General features: G+C 37.7%; 1 protein-coding gene across 1 annotated transcript in view; it reads left to right on the forward strand.

The window, feature by feature from the left end:
• The window catches only part of HERC1 (HECT and RLD domain containing E3 ubiquitin protein ligase family member 1), a 171,383-nt gene that overhangs the window by 94,941 nt on the left and 50,705 nt on the right, over positions 1 to 25,737 (forward strand). The window contains 14 exon segments of the mRNA XM_033108207.1: positions 324 to 592; positions 2,435 to 2,650; positions 3,270 to 3,390; positions 3,634 to 3,871; positions 4,026 to 4,219; positions 7,317 to 7,472; positions 8,905 to 9,011; positions 9,518 to 9,628; positions 13,344 to 13,520; positions 16,702 to 16,941; positions 17,320 to 17,403; positions 19,705 to 20,225; positions 22,037 to 22,812; positions 24,089 to 24,287. Of these exon segments, the coding sequence (XP_032964098.1) occupies positions 324 to 592; positions 2,435 to 2,650; positions 3,270 to 3,390; positions 3,634 to 3,871; positions 4,026 to 4,219; positions 7,317 to 7,472; positions 8,905 to 9,011; positions 9,518 to 9,628; positions 13,344 to 13,520; positions 16,702 to 16,941; positions 17,320 to 17,403; positions 19,705 to 20,225; positions 22,037 to 22,812; positions 24,089 to 24,287 (3,409 nt within the window).

The raw sequence follows: 25,737 nt of genomic DNA on the forward strand, positions 1-25,737 counted from the left end.
CTGCAGAGCATTTTAAGCTAAGCATTTTGAGAGCAGCTTCTGCCTTCCTTTTTCTGTGGCAGCGTGTTGCTAAAGCACTTACAGAGACACTGGTACATCAAACAGGGCTTTCCTTTTATTTTCTTACATTGCTGTAGTTTTTGTTTGTTTGTTGTTATTTACCAAAGCATTTTGCTCAGATTCACGTAATGCATGCATGTATTCAAACATAAGTATCCATTTCTCACTAGTTGGTATGGTAACAGCACTCAGCCTTCCTGTAGTCTCAGAATGTTTGCTCTACTTGGTTGCCATTGGTGCTTGTTTGTTTTGTTTGTATGTAGGTCCAGTGCTCAGTCAACTGGAATCCCTGAGCGACTCTTGGGCTCGCTTGAAACACAGCAGAGACTGGTTGTGCAACTCCTCTTACTTCTTTGAGTCTGATTTTGATCTTACCAAGTCTTTGGGAGTTCACACTTTGATTGAAAATGTTGTAAGCTTTGTGAGTGGAGATGTGGGGAATGCACCAGGTTTTAAAGAGCCAGAGGAAAGTATGTCTACAAGCCCCCAGGCCTCCATCATTGCAATGGAACAGCAGCAGTTAAGGGCAGAAGTAAGTCTTTGATATTTACTCTTCATGAGGAATTATGGAAACATAAACCATTGAATGTACAATTGTAAGAAAAACTTTTCCTTTTCTTTTTCTCCTTGCCTTTTTCCTCACTTGAGCTTTTTGATGTCATTATCATAACCATAACAACATGATATTTTGTTTGAAGTGAACAAAAGTGCATTTTTAATTGCCATCTCTTAGAGCAAGATACTCTGATCATAAGTCTTCACTTGTCCCGTAGAAACTAGAGTAAGACTGACTGGTGACCATATGGATCTGCTTCTTAGAGCCTCCATTTTTGACCCATTTATCTTTGTTTAAAATGGGCTAGATTAGAACACCACAGTAATAATGATGAATGCTAAAATTAGGGAACAAAACTTGAAGGAGACACAGGATGTCTGTATAGATAGCCTCAAAATATCCCCCCCTTAAAATACAGAGGGTGCCACAAAAATGTATGCACATTTTAAGAACGGAAAAAAGTGTATTGGAATTATTTATTTATTTACTAATACATAATTTATTAGTTATTGTGATTTTAACATGTTCACAAATTGTTTGCTACCCTTCTCTCCAAGAGGTGGAATTTAATTCCACCCCCTCTTGAGAGTAAACTGGACTTTGTGATTCAGGGATAACAAATAGAATATGAAAAGGGAAACACTATGGTAATTTTACATTGCAGAAACCTGGCAGACATCACCTTCACCAAGTAATCAAGATTAACATTACCAGTAATAGGATGGTGATATCATGTACCCCTGAGAACGTGATGAGAAGGAGACTTTATTCTTCCCCCAAATCCATAACTCTAGTCCAATCATGAGAAAACCTCAGGCAAACCCAAACTGAGGGACATTCTATAAAACATATGAACAGCTCTTTCAAAGTGTCCAGGTCATGAAAAACAAAGAAAGACAGAAACTGTCCCAGACTAAGGAAGATGAAAGAGACATGACAATTACATGCAATGTGATACCCCGAACTGGATCTTGGAACAGAAAAGGGACATTATGGGAAAACTGGTGAAGTCCAAATAAAGTCTCTGGTTTAGTCAATAGTGTTGTATTGATGTTAATGTCTTAGTTCCGATAAATGTACCATAGTTATTATATAAGATGTTAACATAAGGGGCAGCTAGGGCAAAGATGTACAGGAACTCTCTGTACCATCTTTAAAACTCTACTGGAAACGTAAAATTATTTCAAAATAAATTTTTTTAAAAAAGAGGAGCGTTAGGCTGATTGACTGCAGAGATAGGTATTGTCCTCCTAGGGAGGATAGAGCCAGAAATAGAGAGAACCATAGAGAAACCTTCCAGAATACTTCCTCTAGAGAATTTTTGAACTAAAGAGTTTTCATTCTATATAACTTTAGTATAAGTAAAAGGAAGCAATAACCATACTACCTTAACAGTTTTGAAACCTTCACACATATCACCTCGTGAGCATCACAGTAGTTCTGTGAGTAGAATAGATAAAACACTATTAGCTTCATTTTACATATGAAGAAACTGAGACTCAGAAAGTTAAGTGAGTTTTCTAAGGCCACACAGTAGGTGGAAGAGTTTGGCCATGAAACCAGATCTCCTACATTCAAATCTACTACTTTTCCTATTGTACTGTGTAGTCTCTTTTATAGTGAAATATCCTTATAGAGTTTCTAGAGGTATTTCAGTTTTAAAAAGTCAAAATAAACGTTCATCTTAATAAAATAGGTTCTTGAGAAATGTGAGAATTCTCTGTGTGCTAAGTAATATATTGTCAGTGACATATAGAGTTCCTTTGTATCTTGGTTCAGTGAAGAACTCTAAAATATATTTATTGTGCTTTTCTCAAGCTTCGTTTAGAGGCACTTCACCAGATCCTCATTCTGTTGTCTGGGATGGAGGAAAAAGGTAGCATCTCTCTGGCAGGAAGCAGGTCAAGCCCAGGCTTCCAGTCATCCACGCTGCTCACGTCGGTGAGGCTGCAGTTTCTAGCGGGCTGTTTTGGTTTGGGCACTGTTGGACACGCAGGAGCCAAAGGAGAGAGCGGCCGCTTGCATCACTATCAGGTAGGTGACAGAGCCGGTGGTGATGACACCTTGAAGTGTATTCAGATTTTAACCATCTTTTTTACCAGTTTAATAATGCTAAACTTTTTGGTATTTAACGTTGAGGTTTAAAATATAAAGACTTTTAGATGAGTGTTAGAGGTATCTCATTGGTTTAGTTTCCTGAGTAATAGTATTATAGTTTGGGGTTAGGTGAGCCATGGTACTGTTATACTTTTAGATTCTTTGCTGACTCAGTTTTATTAACCCATAGCCAAATTAGATAGAGGTAGATATAGATTTAAGTTGGGATATAGTTTTTGGGAGGATGGATTTCTAGAATTTACATAAGCTTGAGCATTTTACTTAGTTTCTCTGATTGCTTGAAAAAAAATTTTTTTTAAATGTTGAGGAAAATTTGCTTTGTGGGAGAGGAGAAAGATTATCTAGAATCAAGAATTATCAAGCATTTAAAAATAAATTTAGTATAAAACTTATATACTGAAGTATACTAAATAATTACAAACTGCCATACGGTTCTAGCAGATAGATAGACTAAGGATAAAATGCTATTGCTTTTATTTGGGTAAGAGGTGTTATTGTTGCTAATAGAAAAAGTAAATCTTTATGTGTAATTCAGGATGGGATCAGAGCAGCTAAGAGAAATATACAGATTGAAATCCAGGTGGCTGTGCATAAAATTTACCAACAATTGTCGGCTACCCTGGAGAGGGCCCTGCAAGCAAACAAACATCACATTGGTGAGTAACTGTCCCTGCAGATACAAGATGCAAGTTACATTTTGGCCTGAGGTTATGTTAACTAGTTAACATTCTGTACCTTGTATTTGACATTAGTAGATAAACTTATAGGTAAACAATATTTGAAAATGTAATAGTGTTCCATATTACTATTTATAATTTGGAATATGGTTCATTTTACTAAATGCTTTGTTTACTTCAAAGAAGATTCTCAACTGTCTTTCTTTTTTGTTTGTTTTTTAGAAGCCCAGCAGCGTCTCCTTTTGGTTACAGTGTTCGCCCTGAGTGTTCACTATCAACCAGTGGATGTTTCTTTGGCAATTTCTACTGGTCTGCTAAATGTATTGTCACAGTTATGTGGGACAGACACTATGCTAGGCCAGCCCCTGCAGTTGTTGCCAAAGACGGGTGTTTCCCAGCTTAGCACGGCTTTAAAAGTGGCTAGTACAAGATTGCTCCAGATTCTGGCCATCACAACAGGGTGAGCATTGTAGAAGTCTGGAGAGAACTGTGTGGGGCCTGGTCTTTTCCCATTTTAGTAATCTCCATCGCCCCTAATCTCCTTTATGTGTTCAGATATAACATTTGCCCTTCTGTGTTATCACTACTTTCTTTTTCCCTGTTATTTCATGTAGGACCTATGCTGATAAACTGAGCCCCAAGGTAGTTCAATCCTTGTTGGATCTACTCTGTAGTCAGTTGAAGAATTTGTTGTCCCAAGCTGGTGTACTACTTATGGCCTCTTTTGGAGAAGGGGAAGAAGAAGAGGGTGAAGAAGAAGGAAAAAAAGTTGACTCCAGTGGAGAAACTGAGAAGAGAGATTTCAGAGGTATCATAAACTCTTTTCTCTGTCATTATTTACAAGCATTTATTGAATCTCCATTATGTGCATATCATTAGATGGTAGACGTCTTTCTGTTGTGAGGCATGAAAAGATTTTTATTTGTTCATTTAAAAACCCCTTTTCTCTCCAAATATATATGGTATAGATGAGTTTCTCACTGAACCTTATCTCCTTAGAGCCCGTGAACCCTGATGTGGCGACCATACTGCTCACTCTCTATATTCAGCCTTTCCTTGGCTGTCCTGGCTCTAGAACCTAAATGTTCTAGCTGACTGATTCCCCCAGGTTATGTTTCCTTAGCATATGATTCTAACAGCCCATCTCTAACCGCACTTGGCTTAAGTGTTCCCCCAGGACCAAGGGTTTTATTATTTGGGAACTGGGTTAGACTTATAGGAGCTGAACTTCTTGGTAGGCTGTTCTGTTCCCTAGTCACTAAAAAAATTATTCATTATACTTAGCCATAATAATTTTTGATTGCTGTATATGCTTAGCTTTTAAAAAACTATAGTGAACATTGTATTTCATTAAATTAAATTAATTAACCCCCAAGCAGAACTACCACATATATGTCTATTACATAATTAAGGGAATAAAGGTCTAAAATTGGTCATTTATTCAAAACATTTTGTGAAACTACCATGTCTTATTACCATAATAAACTCTGGGAGCCTTTAAATTCTTTAAATCTGGGATGGATGGATGGATGGATGGATGGATGGATGGATGGATGGATGGATGGAGAGAGCAAGTTATCTAACCATTCTGTGCCCCAATTCCCTCATCTATAAAATAAGGATAATGTAACAACCTCCTAAGATTGTTATGAGGATTAAATATTTTAATAAACGTAAAGCACTTAGAGCAATGTCTGTCACATAGTGAGAGCTCAATGAATGTTAATATTGGAATATTATAATATTCCAGTATCTATAAATTGTATAGATAGGTAGGTGGGTAGAGGAAATACTCTGGGGGTACAAAAATGATAAAACATTGTCTCTGTCATCAAGGACCTTCTAGAGCAATAAGGAAGGCAGACACATAAACAAATAATTACGGTATAATACAGGAAAATAGAAAAAATAGCTAAATCTCTTAAGTCAGAATCTAGGAGGATGTATAAGTCTGATTAAGGACTAGCTTTTAGTTTCAGAGGCTGAACCTGTCACAAGTTCTTTCTCCATGTTTATATAGAGAGTACAGTGCTTATACAAAGAACATGGGCAGACTCACAAGGTAATAAAATAAAAACAAGCTTTTAATGTCACCTCTTGTTTTCCTGAGATCCAGTTAGAGATACAGGGTTGTCAAGGTAATAGTTTCTCTCCACTCTGTGCTGAGTACTGCATATGTGGATAGCAGGGAAGACATAGTAGGTTACTTCTCAGCCTATGTGTCCCCAACAAAACTGCATCCTTCCATATCCAGCAAAGAATGAAACAGTTCTTTTGTGAGTGAATCTCAGCAAGTGGAACAGCAGACTGAATCCACATCCATTCCCCTCAGGTCGTCCTGGAGAGAAGGCCATTGCACCTCTTGATTTATGGGGATGGCTGGGAGTGAGACTGATTCTAGTCAGCAGTGGCCAGGCATTCAGAGGCAGGCTGCCCAGGTATTAATAACCCCACAAACCTAAAATACTTACCCAAAAGGTATCCCTTTCATTTCACATGTATTGACACTGAAACACAAATTATCATCAAGTTGTATCAACAAGCTTTATATATAAGGTCTCCAGGCTTTAATTAAGGAACTTAGTGTGATATTTTAGAAATACTTGCTGGGAGTGAGGGTGGGGGGTAGGATGGAGGCCTCATAAAAGAGATTTTCCCAGGGATCTCTACAAGCCTTCACAGAAGAGGTAGCTTTTGAACTGGATTTTGAAGGAATGTGTAGGAACAAGGTTGGAGTGAGATACTTGTGTATGTGTGTACCCAAGATAGGCGAATAATTTTATATTCTTCAAACTAAGATTATAAAAAATACTTGTTTATGAGCATTTGGGTAAAGAAGACGTACGTGTAGAGGAAATGTAGAGAAGGAGTTCTTAGCTTTTCTCTTATCATCCCTAGCAGTGTAGCTCGATCATAGACTTGCACATCCATCTCAGTAAAACTTCAGTCCTCTAGTTAATTAGACATTTATGATACTGGCCATCTAAGCATTCCCCTTGGAGGGGGCAGGGGTCTGTTATCAATCACGAGTGACTTGTCTGTGTGTTCCTTAATTTGATATGCCAGTATCTCACTGAAAGGAGTGCCATATATGCTTGTCTCCAAAGTATTACGATTTCCTGTTTTAGTGCCCCTAGGGATTGATATTCTGGGCAGCTGCCCCACTGGCACACTTCTTTCCCCTGGCTCTGAGTGGGACTTTGCTAGTCTAAGGAAGTATGAAAGGTGTAGGGTGATCAGAGAACGTGATGTGTTACAGGAAAAACAGACAGTTCTCTGGCTTCAGAATGCACAGGGTGGAGGGCAATTGTGAGAAGGTGACGAGAGAGAGGCTGGTGCTGATGCTGGTGGAAAACGGGGAAGTTTGGTGAGGGTAGCTTTGTGTGAAAGAGCTTACAGAGTTTGAGCTCAGGTAAGCCGGACTCAGGCCTAGAAATCGGGTTTTTTTTGTAGCATCTGGGATGAGTGATGGAATCATGGACTTTTTGAAAATGTGATTAAATTTTTGAATTCTCTTAATAATCATATACACACAATTTTTCCTACAATTTTAGGGAGTTCGCCGACTATCTCCCTCAAATTCTATCCAGTAGAACTTTAGACTTGGATAGGAAACTGTTGCTTTTTCGAACAGCAGTAAAATAAAATGCACAAAATCAAGTACACATACTTTATTCTAGCAAGCTCACTATTGTACACAGATATAAAAGATGTTTCAAGTTTGACGTTATTTTCTGTCCTTCCCCCATTCTGTTCTGTAAATTGTAAAAATTTAGCAGCAGACAACCTAGATTTTGAAATTATGTTTGTGCTTACTGCAATCTAAATGTAAGTTATTTGATATCAGGCTCTCTCCTGTTTGTTGGGTTTTGGTTATAATGCAAACTTGTCTCTTCACTCTTCAGCTGCTCTTAGGAAGCAACACGCAGCCGAACTGCATCTGGGAGATTTTTTAGTTTTTCTTCGCAGAGTTGTGTCTTCAAAAGCAATTCAATCAAAAATGGCTTCTCCAAAGTGGACAGAGGTGCTTCTAAATATAGCATCTCAGAAGTGTTCTTCAGGTATCTGACCTTTGCCTTGTTGTAGAGTATTTTTATACATCACATGTGTTTTATTCAGGTAATGCCAGGCTTTGACAACATTGGATACTTGACCCTGATTTCAGGACTTTTCTTTCTTATTTTCTGAGTACTTATTTGGTCAAAAGAAAACTCTAATTTTGGAAGTAAAAATTGATGGGAATTAATAACAGAAAGTAGCACTGGACAACATCATGGATTTAATCAACAACTTGGCCCTGTTTGTTCAGATTACAGTAATAAAAATAAGCAGAGAACATCCTGTTTGATAATTTCACACAGATTTTGACCTCATCTCTTTATCAAAATATAGATCTGAATTTGTCCATTCTCTTTTATCATAATATGATTTCTGTACTTTGATTGTAATTTCTCATTGTGTGCTATTTATGAAAGTTGTATATAATAAGCTTAATTCCTGGTGTAGCCTAAAAGTCTGGTCTGCTTGCATAGATTACTGTCAGTCTTTCTTTCCTAGTATGTTTTTTTAATTGTGGTTAAAATATACATAAAATAAAATTTACCATTTTAACTATTTAAGTGTACAATTCAGTGCCGTTCAGTGTTGTTCAACCACGACTATTCTCCATTTCCAGAACTTTTTCATCATCTTAGTTTTTTAAGTATGCTAAAACATAATGTGATCTTCCATGGTACTTGTTATTTTATATGCATATATTCTCAATCTGCTTCACTAGGTTTTTTTTTAACTAGTACACCCTATAACAGTTTTTTTTTCTCTTTTTAAAAGGTGAGGCTTATATAATACTGATTCAGGTCTTGGAGCATAAAGAAAAATCAGATATGCACTTATTTTCCATTGGTACTATTGCAGTAATGGGTATTAAAAAAGAGTATCAGTAGTCTGTCTCTACCTTTGGTTACTTTAGAAAAGTATAAACTGCTTACTCCCACTAACCCTTACAATCTCTCTGAGGCAGCCAGGGTATGGACAGAGAAGAAGCAATGGAAGGGTATGATAAGCCTGAGTTTTAGAGATTAATAGACTTGTTTAAAATTCTACCTCTGCCTCCACTGAGTTGTGTGGGCTTTGGTCAATTTACTTAATTTCTCTGAGCTTTAATTTCCTCATCAGTAAAATGGGGATATAATGTAAAGTTTTTGAGGATCAACAGAGTTAATATGTATGAAATCCATAGCACAGTGCCTGGCATAGGTAGTTGTTATAGTGCTATTTCCTTTATATATATCTGAAAACTGAAACATAAATGTGAATATTCATATACATTAATCTGTACAGGATTAGTCCAGAATTCTTATGATAATAGGTTGCAGTAAAGTCCATTACACCCATAAACGCTTAGCAGCCTCAGGGATTTTTTTCAACAAGTTCATTTAAACTTTGAATTTAAGTCACATTGATAATAAAAAAATGTCTTTTTCCCCCACCCAGGTATTCCTCTAGTTGGTAACTTAAGAACGAGGCTCCTTGCGCTTCACGTCCTTGAGGCTGTGCTACCAGCTTGTGAATCTGGTGTAGAAGATGATCAGATGGCCCAGGTTTCTATTTTTAAAGTTGTTAGAAGATGTTTTTGACATCCTCAACATGATTGACCCAAAATCTAAACTTATAGTCTCTTCCGTTGTAAATGTATCATTTATTCAGTAGCAAAACTGCCACTTCTGAGATTGCTTTCTTTATTATTTCATCTCCAGGCAAGGAAGGAGAAAGAGAAATTAAGTAGTGAGGTGCGAGCAGGAGGGGGATAGTGAATCTATGAAATCTCTTATTAGGTTTGGGCCTCTACAGAGAAATCTGCGAAGTTGCATGGCCTATTCAAAGGTCCATATAGTGGGGCAACATGAGGGCGATGGAACGCATTTTCTAGTGGGTTAATAATCTCTCTTAAAAAAAGATAATGAAAACCACTAAAGGTAGCTGTTGGACGTTGATATAATCAAATTTCACATGTGACTTAGTATTATAGTTGAATGATTTCTCTTTTCTAAAAATACTTAAAATTACTCTTTATAAATTTCATCATTCTTTTTCTTTCAACAAATAGGTTGTTGAATGCCTGTTTTCCCTTCTGTCGGATTGTATGTGGGAGACACCCATTGCTCAGGCCAAACATGCTATTCAGATAAAGGAAAAAGAACAAGAAATAAAATTACAGGTAATTGATTCTTCCAAAGAGGTATTTTTAGACAGCACAAGTAAGGATCTTATCACCTGTCTCTAGATCTCCTCTCCTCTGAGGGACCTTGTTCTGTTTTTCTCCATCTTCTCTCTGTACTCTTTCTCTCTCCACTGGTTCTTTCCCCTCAGCTTATAAACATCTCTCATTCCCAGCCTACCAAATCCTTTTTTTGTTCATGAAACCTTCCCTCTCTTAAGAACAGGTTCCTTACACTTCACGTCCTTGAGGCTGTGCTACCAGTTTGTGAATCTAGTGTAGACAATGATCAGATGGCCCAGGTTTCTATTTTTAAAGTTGTGGGAAGATGATTTTGACATCCTCAACATGATTCACCCAAAATCTAAACTTTTAGTCTCTTCATTTGTAAATGTATCATTTATATTACATCTCTCTTGTCTTTCATTGCTAAGTTTCTCAGAAGAGGAATCTTATATATGTTTCAGGCACTTCCTTACTTCTCATTACCTCTGCAACCCAATTGTTTATATTCCATCAAAGCACAGAAATTAAATGACAAAGTGTTAATTGCTAAATACAGTGTACACTTTTTTTGTCCACATCTTACTGGACCTCTGGAAACGCTAGCCTTCCATGGCTTTCAGAGCACTATCTTCTCCTAGATCTCCATATACTCTCTGCCAATCCTGATTCCTTCTGGAGGCATCTTTTCTTTGACACCACTTTCCCCTTGCCTCCATCTCAAACTCTGGTGTTCCTCAGAGTTCTATGCTTAGCTTTTTTAGCAGTCTTCTTAAGTTTGCCTTCCAAACTTAAATGCTAGTCCAGGTGTCTCCTCCTCAAACCTTTCCCCCTTTTTTCTTGTCCCATTTTTTATTGATGGCTCCATTTACCTAGTTTTCCAGATCTGAATTCCTGGGAACTCTAGACTATTCTAATGTCTCCATCCATATAGTCACTAGACCTCATTGATTTTGTCTCCTAAATAGCTCTTGACTCCATCCATCTAGCTACCTAAGTCCTTCTTAGTTTTCATGATTCCACACTTCTGGTTTTCCTGCTATCTCAGTACAATGGCTTTTTCCCCCCATTCTCTTTTATTACTTCTTCCTCTTCTATTTAATCTAAGTGTTTGGAGTATCCCAAGGCTTGGTCCCAAGACCCCCTTTTTCTCAGCTGTCACTCCCATTCCCTTTTCTGTACCCAACCAAACCTTATGCAGACCCATATGCCATTTATTCCCAAATTTTTAATTCCAGTTCTGACATTTTTCCTGAATTCTAGACTTATACACCTTTCTTCTACTTGACTTACCCCTTGAACCATAGTCTAATAGGTATCTCATACTTAGTAGCATCTTTAGTTTTCTTATAGCTTGTTCTGCCTAGTTAGTGACTCAACCAAAAAACCTAGGAGTCATCCTTGATTCTTCTCTATCTCCATCCATACAATCGCCAAGTCCCATGGACTCCTCTGTAAAAAATAACTTGTATTTGCCCACATCCTCCTTCCTCTGCCATCGCCCTACTGCCAGCCACCATCATCACTGGCCTGGACTATGCAGTGGCCTCCTAACTGGTCTTTCTGCTTCCATTGTTAACTTCCTATAGTTCATTCTCTACCCAGGATTCAGAGTGGTATTTTGAAATTGTAGATCAGAGCATGTTGATTCCCTGCCTAAAACCCTTCAATGGTTTCTCATCATTCTTGGGATAAAATCTAGAACTCCTGTTCTCTCCCCTTTGCTCACTATACTCAGAACAACTTGCCTTCTTCCTGTGTCTTGGACACACTAAGCTTGCTTGTTCTTTCCTTTGGGCTTGCACAGGTTATTCTCTCTTCCTAATACTTCCCTCAGATGTGTTTCTCAGAGGTCAACTTCATATTATTCAGGTCTCAACTTAATTATCATTTCTTCAGAGAGTCCTTTCCTGATCCTCAATCTAGTTGCCACACGTTCTTTGTTACATCACCTGTGTTAATTTCAACGTAGCACTTATTACCTGATATTTTTCTTGTTTATTTTCTGTCTCCATCTTCCAAAATGTAAGTTCTATAAGAACAGAGACCTTATCTAGTTAAAATATATAGGACCTGCTGTAGTGCCTGGCACATAGTAGATGCTTAATAAATACTCAATGAATGAATGAATTCAAGTCCTCAGTATTTCTTACCTGAAATCTTGCAGTAATCTCCTGATTGTTCTCTCTGCCTTCATCCTGTATATTCCTGGTAAAACAATGTTTATAAAACACAGATCTGATCAGAGACCCTCTATATAAATCATTCTGTGTAGGCACTCCCTATTATCTTTTTATTCCCCGCCCTTTCTTCTGCCTCTCCCTCCCCCACTCCGGTTCAAGCCATTGTTTCTCAGTCATTGTTTCTCTAGTTGTGTAGGACACAGCTCCCTGGACCATGCCGGTATTATGATCCTTGCCCCCCACCTCCGGCTGAGGCCATCATTTGCCAGTCGTCAGTCAGCCGCTCAAGGCAGCTCTTACCGGCTGCCGGTTGCTCATGGCAGCACACGGCAGCCCACGTTAGCCTGCGGCAGCTCATGCCAACCTTCGGTTGCTCACAGCAGCCCAGCTCCAGGGAGAACTATTGGTCACAATGTTAGTTATAGAGGGCGCAGCTCACTGGCCCATGTGGGAATCTACCCGGTGACCTTGGCGTTAGGAACACAGTGTTCCAACCACCTGAGCCACCAGGCCAGCCCTTTTTTTTTTTTTTTTAAAGATTTTATTGGGGAAGGGGAACAGGACTTTATTCAGGAACAGAGTGTTTTTCCCAGGACCCATCAGTTCCAAGTCAAGTTGTTGTCCTTTCAATCTTAGTTGTGGAGGGCGCAGCTCAGCTCCTAGTCCAGTTGCTATTGTTAAATCTTAGTTGCAGGGGGCACAGCCCACCATCCCTTGCGGGAGTCGAACCAGCAACATTGTGGCTGAGAGCACGTGCTCCAACCAACTGAGCCATCCGGCCACCCAGGAGCTCAGCGGCAGCTCAGCAGCAGCTCGTTGTCTTCATTCTAGTTGCAGAGGGCGCAGCTCGCTGGCCCATGTGGAAATTGAACCGGCAACCCTGTTGCCCAGAGCTCACACTCTAACCAACTGAGCCATCCATCTGCTCTCTATTGTCTTTAGAATAAAGTTCAAACTGAAAATGGCATTCAAGGCCTTCTAAGATTTGGTTCCTTCTTCACTTTCTAGGCTCCTTTTCTGCCATTCTCATCCTCCAGACATTCCCTGCTGCTTGAAGTTATTTTCAATCTGAACTCTGTTGTACCTTTATGCTTTGACTCGTGCTACACATACTGCCCTGAATGTCTTTCTCTCCTTTGACCATCTGTTTAATGCCTTCTCATCACTCAGAACTAAGCTCAGAAATCATCATCTTTTGAATGCTTACCTTATTCTTTCCAAGCATGGTTAGACTTAAACTTTTATGTTTCTGCTATACCTGCATGTAACTTCTGTTGTTCTCTCACTATAATATTGGTGTTATTTATTTGTCTCTCTGTCCCCTAATTGTAAGCTCTTTATGGGCAGGGACCATGCTGTATTTATCATTGTGTTCCCACTGCCTGTATAGTAATTGCTCAGTAGTAGATACTTAATAAATATTTATGGACTCCAATTAGGGGTCTTAGAGTATACTGGGGGTGCCAAAACTTGTATTAACTGAGATCTGGCGTTACTCCAAAATACTGACCCAGCTTCCTTTCTGATAGAAGCAGGGAGAGTTGGAGGAAGAAGATGAGAATCTCCCTATTCAAGAAGTGTCCTTTGACCCAGAGAAAGCTCAGTGTTGCCTAGTGGAGAATGGACAGATTTTAACTCATGGCAGTGGAGGAAAAGGATATGGATTGGCATCGACTGGAGTAACTTCTGGGTGCTATCAGTGGAAGGTGCGTAGAATTCCAAGTGATTTTTAGCATTTTTGCCTTTTAGTCCTTTTTCTCCAGGTTCTTATGAAAAACGTATGGAAAGTTTTTTAAAATCATTATATGTAGATGTTCTATCATTATGTAAGATGTTAACATAAATGGAAACTGAATGAAGGATATACAGGAACGCTATTATTTTTATAACTATTATACAATTCTAAAATTATCAAAAATTTTTTTAATCATGATAGTCCCTCCCATGAGGCAGTCATACAGTGCATACCCAACAGTGAAAATGCAGTGACACGTGTAATGTTTCTGCCAGGGAAAGCCCATTAGAGACTCAGTGCTTGAGATTTTTATCAGGTGCTGATCATATGCCCTCTGCCTGGTATAAGCTAATATTTTAGATTCCCAGTAGGAAAGCAGGAATTGAGTATAAACCATATTGTTGAAGAGTCTAGGCACAATGAGCCACCCTTCTCAGTTAGGGAAAGTTTTTATCAGTGTAAGGCACGGGTGTCCAAACTTTTTTCAACGTTTTTTACCAAAGGCCATATGCGGTAAAATACACAAACAACCGGGCCACTCACTTGAGGTGAAGTACGTATTGCCTCACCTGGTTTATTTAAGTAAACTAAATATATTTTTGGAATTTGCTGTGGGCCAATTAACAATGGATTGCGGGCTGCAGTTGGCCCGTGGGCCGCAGTTTTGACACCCCTGGTGTAGGGAACTGTTTACCAGTCTAGTTCCCAGATGCCAGCCAAGAGCTAACATCACAAGCAGGCCTTTCTAAGGATAGCTGTCTCTTCTGTGTTAACTCCTTTTGTGCACAGTCCACCCTCTTGGCTCTTGGCCACAGTGTCTTTACAGTAAAATTATTATTATAAGTAGAACCCCATGCAGCAGAGTGAGACCAACCTGTAGTGTTGACTTCAGTTATGCCTTTTAGGGGTCCTAGACTTAGCCAGTTAAAACAAATTTTATTAACTGTAAATGTCTACATTAAAAAGTCATGTGGCTTTGGTCTTAAGTTTTTGTATTAACCTTTTAAAACTGGCTTAGGCATTGATTTAGCACAGCACAACTCTGGCCAGTCCAGGTCTCAGGCTGTGTCACGATAGGTGCACACAAAAGAAATACACTCCCAGAGGACATATGTGGTATCCCTGGAAACAAAGTTTATAATTGTTAGGATAGCCCTAGTCAGGATGTACAGTAATAAGGCAGAATAAGTTAACAGGGCGCCAATGTGATCTCTTTCCCTCTGTTCCCAGTGCAGTCGGAATAAGTTAGTTGAGTCCTTGGTTTCAGAGGGACTGCCTAAATGCATGCAGTCAGTTAAATGGTTTTGCTTGTCTGTGACATCGCTTTATCTGCCTCAAGAGTGTGGATGACATCTGCCTCAAGAGTGTGGCTTCCTGTCGTCTGTCAGGTGTGGTGGGAGGCTCAGCAGTCAGTGTGAATTTAAAGTGCTCACAACAGGCTTCAAGACAACATGGATACTTTTTCCCTTAGGAGGAGGAACAGTTCTGAAAAACAAAGATCATTGATGCCCTCCCCTCTCCTCCACATTTCCCCAGGGCCTGCGTTTTTGTTTTTTCTCCCTTATTTTAAAACGAGGGATTTAGTAATTTAGTAATTATAATTTCAAACTTTTTCAATCACTTTTTATCTTCATCTAGACCTTTTGTCCAGATGGGTTGGGTGAAAGAGGGACAAAAGAATTTTCACACAAAAACATTTTTATGTAACTTAACCAGAAATTGGTCACGACAAAAATCCCAGTTAAGGAATTTTTTTTCAAAATAGGTTTAGAAAACCTTCTACCTCCGTTTATCATTATCATTTATCCAGTGAGCAGCCTAGAAAAGATCGATCTTTTTCTGGGGAAAACTTCACCTACTGAGGCGTGTATATCAGGAGACAGATGAGACATGTAGAGTCAAGCTATCAGTCTATTATTGCAAACTGCAACTAAACCAAAAAGTTGAACATAGTAAGTCAGGTGCAAGCGGGATGTCCCCAAGAAGAGCTCCACAGTCCAATGTCATCATTGCCACCACTGTGTTGGGGGTCCCCAAGATCACCTCTGTGTTCAAAGATTTGCTAGAAAGACTTACGGGACTCAGCATATAGTTGTACATGTGACTAAGATTTATTACAACAACACAATAAGGATATACAGATGGATAATAAGGGAAGAAGACACAGGCAGAGTCTGGAGCAATCCAGGTGCAGGCTTCCTTATGTTCTCTGCCTCCCATGAGAAGTCACAAGGAGCACTCTCTTTGCGCAGCAGCAAAATGTGGCAACATGTCTGCAGTGCTTTAGAGATGCCTATTAGAGACTTAGCACCCAAGATCACTACTTGGTGGCTGGTCATGAAGGTACCCTTCATCTGGCATGTGCCAAAATTCCAGACTCACAGAAGGAAAGCAGGTGTTCAGCATAAACCATATTGTTTGTTCAAATATTCTAGGCCTGGTGAGCCACCCTGTCACTTAGGGAAAGTTTTGTATCAGTGTAGGAAACTTTACCAGCCAAATTCCCAGATACTAGCCAAGTTCCAGCATTATAAGGCATGCCTTTTTAAAGATAGCAGTCTCAGACCTGCTGTATTAACTCTTTTCTGCACAGAAGTATATGCAAGAGAGCAGTTAGAAAATTTATATGTAAAGAACTGAAGCTTTCCATTAATAATTTTCTGGACTAAACATACTTCCTCAGCTTCATAATTAAGATGTAAGCTAAGATTGTTTATTTAAAATAAGTACTCAAGCATAGGGAATATAGTTAATAATACTGTAATAAGTATGTATGTTGCCATTGTAGGTACTAGACTTATCGGGGAGATCACCTTGTAAGTTACATAAATGTCTAATCATTATGCTGTATACCTGCAACTAATATAATATTGAATGTTAACTGTAATTGAAATTTTAAAAAAATTTTAAATAAGTATTCAAAGGTTATTCTAAATGTTCTACAAGGTAAAGATTAAATTTGTTTAAAAATCTTTACATAATGATGAAATATATTGCATTTGTATGTTATTTTCACTTTGGCTGAAAATAAACTTATATTCCCATAAATGTATAAGTATTATTTATAAACATTTTCCAGTATTGGTTTATGCAGTTAATAGTACCTAAAGAGGTTTTTGGAATATTAGTGAACATTACTATTTTCGTTTTAGTTTTACATTGTGAAGGAAAACAGAGGTAATGAAGGCACGTGTGTTGGAGTTTCTCGTTGGCCAGTACATGACTTTAACCACCGTACTACCTCGGATATGTGGCTCTATCGGGCCTACAGTGGGAACCTCTATCACAATGGAGAACAGACTCTGACATTGTCCAGCTTCACTCAAGGAGATTTCATTACCTGTGTGTTAGACATGGAAGCCAGGACCATTTCCTTTGGGAAAAATGGAGAGGTACTGAAACTCATTCACAAGCATTCATGTTTTCTTGTTTTTATTTACACTCAACTCAATTATTTAAGTGCTATTACTCAGATTATAGATTATCCATTCTTTGCTTTTTCTCTAATACTTTTTGGTTCTTATAGTATTTATCAGCATCAAACAACAAAAAGATAGTAAAATCCCAGTAAGATTATTGACAGATGAACAAATTAGGATCATTTGTAATAATGTGGAATTTCCTTGGTTAGAAAGGTTAATTGAAATTTGGCTTTAGTAACTTTGTTCTGTCTCCTAAGAGCTTTGAATCTTAATGTGATTGATTGGATATTATTAATTTTTTTTAATTTTTTTTTTCCTTTTCTTTTCATCACCTCTGTCACACTATAGGAACCCAAATTAGCTTTTGAAGATGTGGATGCAGCACAGTTGTATCCGTGTGTAATGTTCTATAGTAGCAACCCAGGGGAGAAGGTAAGGAAGACTCAAGTCTAAAACATAAAGGATATTTATCATTTTTTATTGATATTTGTTAGCATAGATCGAGCTTATATATATAGGTTATTTCTACTATTCAAAGGACCTGCTCAGGCAATTTACTCTTCTGGAAGACAGATTACTTTTAGAAATTGCCTTTACTTTTTATTAAAGCACTGTTTGATATTCTGGCAATGTGAACATAGTGAGTCAACTTTCAAGCCTATGTGCAATTATAAGAATTATAGGTAATAGTTTAGGAATAATCTGGTTCCTAAAACCTAAATCTGGTTGGCAGTTATGAATATGAAAGAAATAATAGAAATAACCTTAAATGTAATCAGGTATCTTAGCTGAATAATGGTAGTTCCAGTTGTGATGGGGAAGCTGCCTTTCATTCATTCAGTTGAGGGGATTCTCAGATCTTGTAGGTATTATAAATGCGATCCCTAAACCTTTAGAAGGACCCTCTTAAAGAGATATCCCCTAGCTCTAAACTTTTTTTCTCATCTAAAACCCAGGCAGGGGCAAACTCCTTTGTCATCTCCCTGTGCTGGTGGGTGGATTTGTTTTCTAATCCATCCTTTCACTTGAGGATGTAGGGTAGACTGGGTTTGGTCTCCAGAATTTCTAGTTATTTTTTAGTAGGAAGTGTTTTTGTTTTGTTTTGTTTTAAGACGAGCACAGCTCACAGTGGCCCGTGCAGGGATTGAACCGGCAACCTTGGTGTTATTAACACCATGCTCTAACCAACTGAGTGAACGGGCCACCCTGTTAGTAGGAAGTTTTTATCTCATATATAATATTTCTCTTTTTTTTTGATGGCAGAATATTAATAAAGACATTTGTAATTTGGCAACATTATTAACATATCACAAAATGCTAAATTATTTCAGAAATTTGGATTAAATGTGCTCTGTCCTCCAATAATATTTCTGTAATGGAAGTGCTGGACTTGGTAAATCCTAACCATGAAAGTATATTGTCATGTGTAATGTGTTCTCGTGTATAATGCGCAGCCACGTTTTTGGCTCAAACTTTCAGGGGGAAAAAATCTTTCGTTTTAATTTTGTAATTCAAATTTTTACTTGTTTACATTTAAGTGCTTATTTTTTGTATTATAAAAGAATTTTAACATTTATTTTTTAACATATTATGGTACAAGAAATTTTATGTAACAAATAATTACAAAACACAGGGACAGATTGAAGATACAAGAAATTTTATGTACTGGTAAATTTATGATAGTTACGCATCGTAGAAGACCAAAAACTAATCGTCATTGCAAGTTCCTCTTAAGTTCAACAAAACTGACTATCATATTCCAGGGTATTATTTTGCATATGGATACAGTTATTGATTTCTAGAGTTACACTTTTAAATCATAAGCATAAATAAAAGAATTAAAAACATTTATATAGATTCAGAATCAATACTACCCATGTATAATGCGCATCCTTATTTTTCCCTCACAAATTTGGGCAAAAAAGTGCGCATTATACACAGCAAAATATAGTACTTTTATTCTGTGCTTTTAAATATATTTTTTAAATTTTCAAGAAGGTATAATTTCGGGGTAGCCATTGACATTTTTTTGAACATTTACTGTGTGCCTGGCACTGTCCTAATAAGCACTTTATATACATAGGCTCATTTAATCTTTAAAATAACCATACAATACTATTAATACTATTATTAGTGCCATCTTTTTTCAGATGAAAAATCTGAGGTTTATTTAGCAAGATTAAATAATTTTTCAAGGTTATGCAGAGTTAAAATTTGAACCCAAGTCTTACTCTTCTCTGAACCTCTATGTGTCTTATTTGAAGTGTGTGTCCAGATTGGGACTCTCCTAATTATCTACACTTATGATTTTACCTTTGTGCTCCTTAAACAATATAAGATGGTCCCAGGACTCAATATTATTCTGGAGTCTCGAGGATGAGAGTGAATAGATTCTCAAGGCATCTTATTTTTTTGGACTGAATTGAGTTAGTCACATATACCTTGGTCTGTATCCATCTTCCATGTGGCTGTAACAGCTATGATACTCACAGCCTGCATGAATTTTAAATGACTGGGCAGTTTATTTCAGAGGACCATAACTCGTTACAAACTTCAGTAGATCTGTAATATTTGCTCACTCCTTAATGGGGCCAGTGGTATAATACACATGTATTAGGAGACCAAACACTAGTTTAACATGGGATTACATGTGCTAGAATTTATACATGTGCTAGAACTTACAGTTTAGGAGAAATATTACTATCACACATTTGCCATTCTCTTCTTTTCCAGGTGAAAATTTGTGATATGCAGATGCGTGGCACACCACGAGACTTACTTCCAGGAGACCCCATTTGTAGTCCAGTAGCAGCAGTGCTGGCGGAGGCCACTATTCAGCTTATCCGAATCCTTCACCGAACAGACCGTTGGACTTACTGCATTAACAAAAAAATGATGGAAAGGCTGCACAAAATTAAGATATGTATTAAAGAGTCAGGTCAGAAGCTAAAGAAAAGCCGCTCGGTTCAAAGCCGAGAGGAAAATGAAATGAGAGAGGAGAAGGAGAGCAAAGAGGAAGAGAAAGGTAAACATAATAGACATGGCCTTGCTGACCTCTCAGAGCTGCAGCTGAGGACCCTTTGCATAGAGGTGTGGCCTGTGCTGGCAGTGATAGGAGGAGTTGATGCTGGCCTTAGAGTTGGAGGTCGGTGTGTTCACAAGCAAACTGGGCGCCATGCCACGCTGCTGGGAGTGGTCAAAGAGGGCAGCACGTCTGCCAAGGTCCAATGGGATGAAGCAGAAATTACAATCAGGTATGATCTGTTGAGTTATGCTTATAGCAAATGAGTACTTAATGGTAACATGGGCCATTGCCTATGGACAGTAATTATTACTTTAGGTGAGCTGCCAATTAACTTTTTAAAATACCTTTTTTCATACAGTTGTGTATGATTTCATAAAGGAATATTTCCCAAATCTATGTTCCCTGGAATACTAGTGGTTTGTAAAGTATGTAGTTTTTGTTTTGTTTTGTGAAGAAATGGTAAGTCTAACTGGGATCTTTCTATTTTTCATTTGCCTTTCTACTTTTTGATCATGTTTATTATACACTGGAATAGAAAAAAGCCAGCCAGCAGATCCGTCAGTTACATTTCGTGTAGAAGGGCCTTGAATGTAGGACGAGAACGTTTGAGTGACTAAAATTAGGTTTTATATTATCTGTGATTTTAAGTATTCTTGCTTTTTTTTTTTTTAAGCACTTGTTTCTATCCTCTCAGTGTGTGTGTGTAACATTTTGGATAAATACGAAAATGACATTATTTGACATAAACTGTGTATATACTTAAAAGCATTTAGATGTGTTTTGCCATCAGATAGGATTTGTATGAACTAGAAACTTTATATGTTTAAAAAGAAATATGTCAAGTATCTCCATCGATAAGGGGACTCACTTATCTAATTCCTATATAATTGTATCATTTGAAAATAAGAATTTATTGAGAATATAACTGTTCACTATACTGCCTAAAGTGATTCTGTGACATGGGATTGTGTTGATATGACATGGGATAATACCTAAAACAGTGTTTCTTAAGTATTTTTCAGAGGCTGTACTGTTTTAGAGTTTAACAATACCTATGGACTCTCTCAGCTAAAAAATATGCATACATAAAATTTACACATCATTTTAGGAGTTGATAGATTCTACCTCCCCCCACCTCCACCAAGCTAAGAAACCAATGAAAATTTTACAATGTTACGTGAAAATATCTATCTTTTATTCTTTGCCTTGTTTCAGAAAGGATTTATTAATCCTTATTAATATGCATACAGTGTAACCAAATAAGTTAAATTAAAACAAATAAGAAAAATGAGGTAAAGGGAAAATAAGATTAGGAAGGTTAAGTTAGAACTAAGATTTAGATTAATACAACAAATGTGTGCCACCAAACTTTTTATACTTCCTCAAACTTTCTGTTACATTTTATTGAATTACAAGATTTTTAAACTTCAGGAAATTCTTGCCAAATATCAGAAAATATCTGATCATATTTTTGCTTAAACTATAAATTGGAAGCATTAATTGAAGAATACAATGTAATGTTTTAAATGAAGCAAAGTCTTCTCTGGAATAGGTTATAAATGGCCATTAGCCACATAATAAATTAGATTTATTATACAACTTTCCAAATAGCTTACATTAGGAATTGGCAAAGAACACCTGGCCCACTTCCTGTTTTTTGTAAATAGTTACAGAGCCACACCCCCTCGTTTAGGTACCTCAGTGGATGGTAGGGTTCAAAGGTTGTGGCCCACACTGTCTAAAATATTTATTGCTTGGCTCTTTACAGAGAGTTTTCTAATTCCTGGCTTACTTTACGTTATAGTGAATGTTCTTATTTGAAAGCACATGCACATCTCATTGCTTTTGCATTCGCATCACATCTCCCCATTTTCTCGTAGTAGAGTCATCGTTCTCTCTGTGATGACCTCTCTAGTTTGTATCAGTTGTTCTCTGTACTGTGTACATGATGCATCTTATTTGGTCTACATTATTTTCTGTACCTTCCTCCTGTCTATCCCTCACTTGCTTCTTCCTGTGTCATTCTGATCTTTATTAAAGCTTCCCAACTTTTTGGTCGCCTAGTGATACTCCACTGTATAACCTGGAACCCTGTGAACCACTGCCTTTTGACGTGGCGCGATTCCGGGGCCTGACGGCTTCTGTGTTGCTGGACCTCACGTATCTGACTGGCATTCATGAAGACATGGGCAAACAGAGCACCAAGCGACATGAAAAGAAACACCGACATGAGTCTGAGGAGAAAGGGGATGTTGAACAGAAAACCGAGAGTGAATCTGCTTTAGATATGCAAACAGGCTTAACATCTGACGATGTCAAAAGTCAGGGTACCACAAGCTCCAAATCTGAAAACGAAATAGCTTCATTTTCTTCAGATCCAACTCTCCCAGGTGTGGAATCCCAACATCAAATGCCAGAAGGAAAAAGAAAAAATCATGAACACATGTCCAAAAACCATGACATAGCCCAGTCAGAAATCAGAGCAGTCCAGCTGTCCTATCTCTACCTTGGTGCTATGAAATCACTTAGTGCTCTTCTTGGCTGTAGTAAATATGCTGAGCTGTTGCTGATACCAAAAGTTCTAGCTGAAAATGGCCACAACTCAGACTGTGCGAGCTCTCCAGTTGTCCATGAAGATGTGGAACTGCGCGCGGCCCTGCAGTTTTTGATGCGACACATGGTGAAGCGAGCAGTCATGCGGTCGCCCATAAAGAGAGCATTGGGATTAGCTGATCTGGAACGAGCTCAAGCCATGATCTATAAATTAGTGGTCCATGGGCTTTTGGAAGACCAGTTTGGGGGCAAAATTAAGCAAGGTATGTTATCTGATATTATTTTTTCTTTTGTGCTGTTGAAATTATTTATAATTGAAATTATTTATAAACTTTCTCTTTTTTTTGCCAAAGTAATTTTCACATTGTTTTTCCTTTGCAAGGTGGACAGTTCTTTTTTCTCTTTTATATTAATCCTCTATCGATACTTTTCTATTTTAGACCTATAAAGCATTAGAATTTAATAATTTTGTAAAAATTTTGTAAATATTATTTTACAAAACTTACATTTTGTAAAACTGAAATTTAACTCATGTCACAAAAGGTATTCAAGTATTTATTGATGTGATTCAAAATATATATTATTCTGATAACTTCTCAGAGACATTTTAAAGGTCATTTTAAAGTACTACTTTCATTGACTCTGTATTATATGTAAAAAACCTTGTTTTATCATTTATCCTCACTGTTGAGGATAATATGAATTCTGAGATGAAAATGAGATCCATTCAGTAAATATTTATTGAGTGCCTGTTAATTATATGCCAGGTACTCTTCTAGGTTCTGGGGAGTCAGCAGTGAACAAAACAAAGTCCCTTGTCTTCATGGAACTCCCATTGTCTATTTCTTCCTTCCCTTCCTTTTCCTCCTTCCTTTCCATTTCCTTTACTCCCTCCTTCCTTTTCTAGCTTAGACAGTACATAGGCAGAGAGAGGTGCATGGTGCATAGAATAGAAGTGTTAAGATCATGATGATTATGAAAATATGTGGCCATTTAGCAAACCTTAATAGAATTAGCTATCTTTGTAGCAACTAAGTTTTTTTTTAACTTGGAGTAGTTTATTTTGTGATGCATTGCCCTTTTCAGAGCATAGAGTTTCTGTCTAGATTTTCATTATTCTTGTATTTACATGTCTTCATCTTTACCTATTTAAAGAGTAAAGATAGGCATCAAAATCGAAGTGCTAAGGAAACACAGTTTTAATGATTGATATCTTTAGAGAATCTCTGGTCAAATCTTACAAGCATAAATGAGACTTTTTTTTTTTTAAAGAACCTTCCCTAAGAAAAGAAATGAGTAATTACAAGGACTTATTACATTATTGTCTATAGAGTCTACAATTTTGAGTACAATAGTGAATACACAGATGTATACGTTTATGTAAGAACATTTTTTTTCTGTAAATCTTTCATAGAAATTGATAATTGATTAAATATATTTAGAAACTTTCCAAATTAAAGGTTAAAAATTTTCCATTCCCATGTCACATTTGAGAAAATAAATCCTTGCTACTTCCTTAACCTTTACCTTGATTTATAGAGATTGACCAACAAGCTGAAGAAAGTGACCAAGCCCAGCAGGCACAGACTCCAGTTACCACCAGCCCATCAGCCTCGAGCACGACTTCCTTTATGAGCAGCTCACTGGAGGACACTACAACTGCCACCACTCCAGTTACTGACACAGAAACAGTGCCTGCCTCTGAGTCCCCAGGAGTGATGCCACTAAGTCTTCTCAGGTAGGGAAGTTGACCTGTAAAGTCTGCCATATTTGATGGCTATGGTTCTGAATACACAATTGGTCTCTTACAAAGAATGTGCCCAACTTAACGCATTCTAGAGATAGAAGGAACCTAAGAGATCATATGGTCAAACCCATTTTACTGAACTTGGAAATGTTCCTCAGAAGTTTAACAACTTGCCCCAAGTCTTACAGCCAGTTAGCAGTGGTCCCAGATCTAATCAACGGTGCTGCTGACAACTTTCTATTGCCTTGTATTGATCCTTTTTTTTTCTTTTTTGACTAAGCTTTTGAATATTTTTTTCCTTAAAATAATATTGTATTTGAATTTGAAAATATTGTATTTTGAATATTACAGCCTCAAGAAAGACCTCACCCATGAAAAATAATTTTCTCAGGTTATTTCCCTTTAAAGCATAGTGTCTTCTTACTGTAAGATCAAATAAGTCTACTCAAATGAAAGAGCATGTCTTGTGATGCTTCTTCAGCCAACCCTATTTCAGTAGATTTGTAAATTTCTGGTAATGTTAACATTTTCTTTTTGCTTCAGTTTGCTAGTTGTATACACACAATGAAAACCTTGAGAGAAGATCTGTAGGGAGAGGCTATTTTGTGAGCTCTCTTAAGGGAAATAAGGGGAAGGAGAATGGATAGCCTCCCTTTTTCTTATTTCTTTCCCCCTCCCCTTAATTAACAGGTCATTAGTATTCCCCAATGTGTAGACTGACATGTTAGTATAAGAGAGAGTGGCTGTTATTGCAATGACTGTCAATTTTGTGGTGCACAAGAGCCACCTGGTAGGCTTTTTAAAGCTCTGGAGCTGTATTCCCCAGCAAATCTCTTAGTAAGTCTGCTGGGCACATAGTTTGTATTTCAGTTAAGTTTCCCCAGTGATCCTGATGCGGTGGCCACACGTTAAAAATTATTGCTCTGATCTTAGGCAGAAGGAACACTAATCTTAGTAGCTACCTTTACCCATTCCCCACACATCTCCTGCCTCTTAGCTCTCTCACTTAAGTGCCACAGTTCCAAAGAAGTGCTTATGTTCAAGAAATGGTAGGATATTCTAATGTGATTTTTAATCCCTCCAGCAATTATAGAATTCAGGACATCCCCAGAGGGTCAGTAGTGCTGCGACTCTTTTTTGCCTTTCAAGCTCTGTAGTATAGGCATAGGATTCAATGGTAAAATAATGCTCTCTTGCTGCCAGAAGCATTCACCAGGCCTGTGATTCCTCCTTTCTTCTCAGTCTTCTGCAGTTGTCTCTGCCCGGCTGAATATATTTTAAAATGAAAAAAATCAGGGAAACAACTGTCCCCTATGTAAAGACCATCATATCACCATTATTTAACTGGGTAGACAATGCTTTTTGATGCTTAAAAAGTTATTAGTTCTGTTGGACAAATCAAAAGAGCAGTCAGTCAGTGAGGATCTTCCTAACTTTATTC

Source organism: Rhinolophus ferrumequinum, chromosome 6 (assembly GCF_004115265.2).
Source record: "Rhinolophus ferrumequinum isolate MPI-CBG mRhiFer1 chromosome 6, mRhiFer1_v1.p, whole genome shotgun sequence".
In the NCBI taxonomy this organism is placed as follows: domain Eukaryota; kingdom Metazoa; phylum Chordata; class Mammalia; order Chiroptera; family Rhinolophidae; genus Rhinolophus; species Rhinolophus ferrumequinum.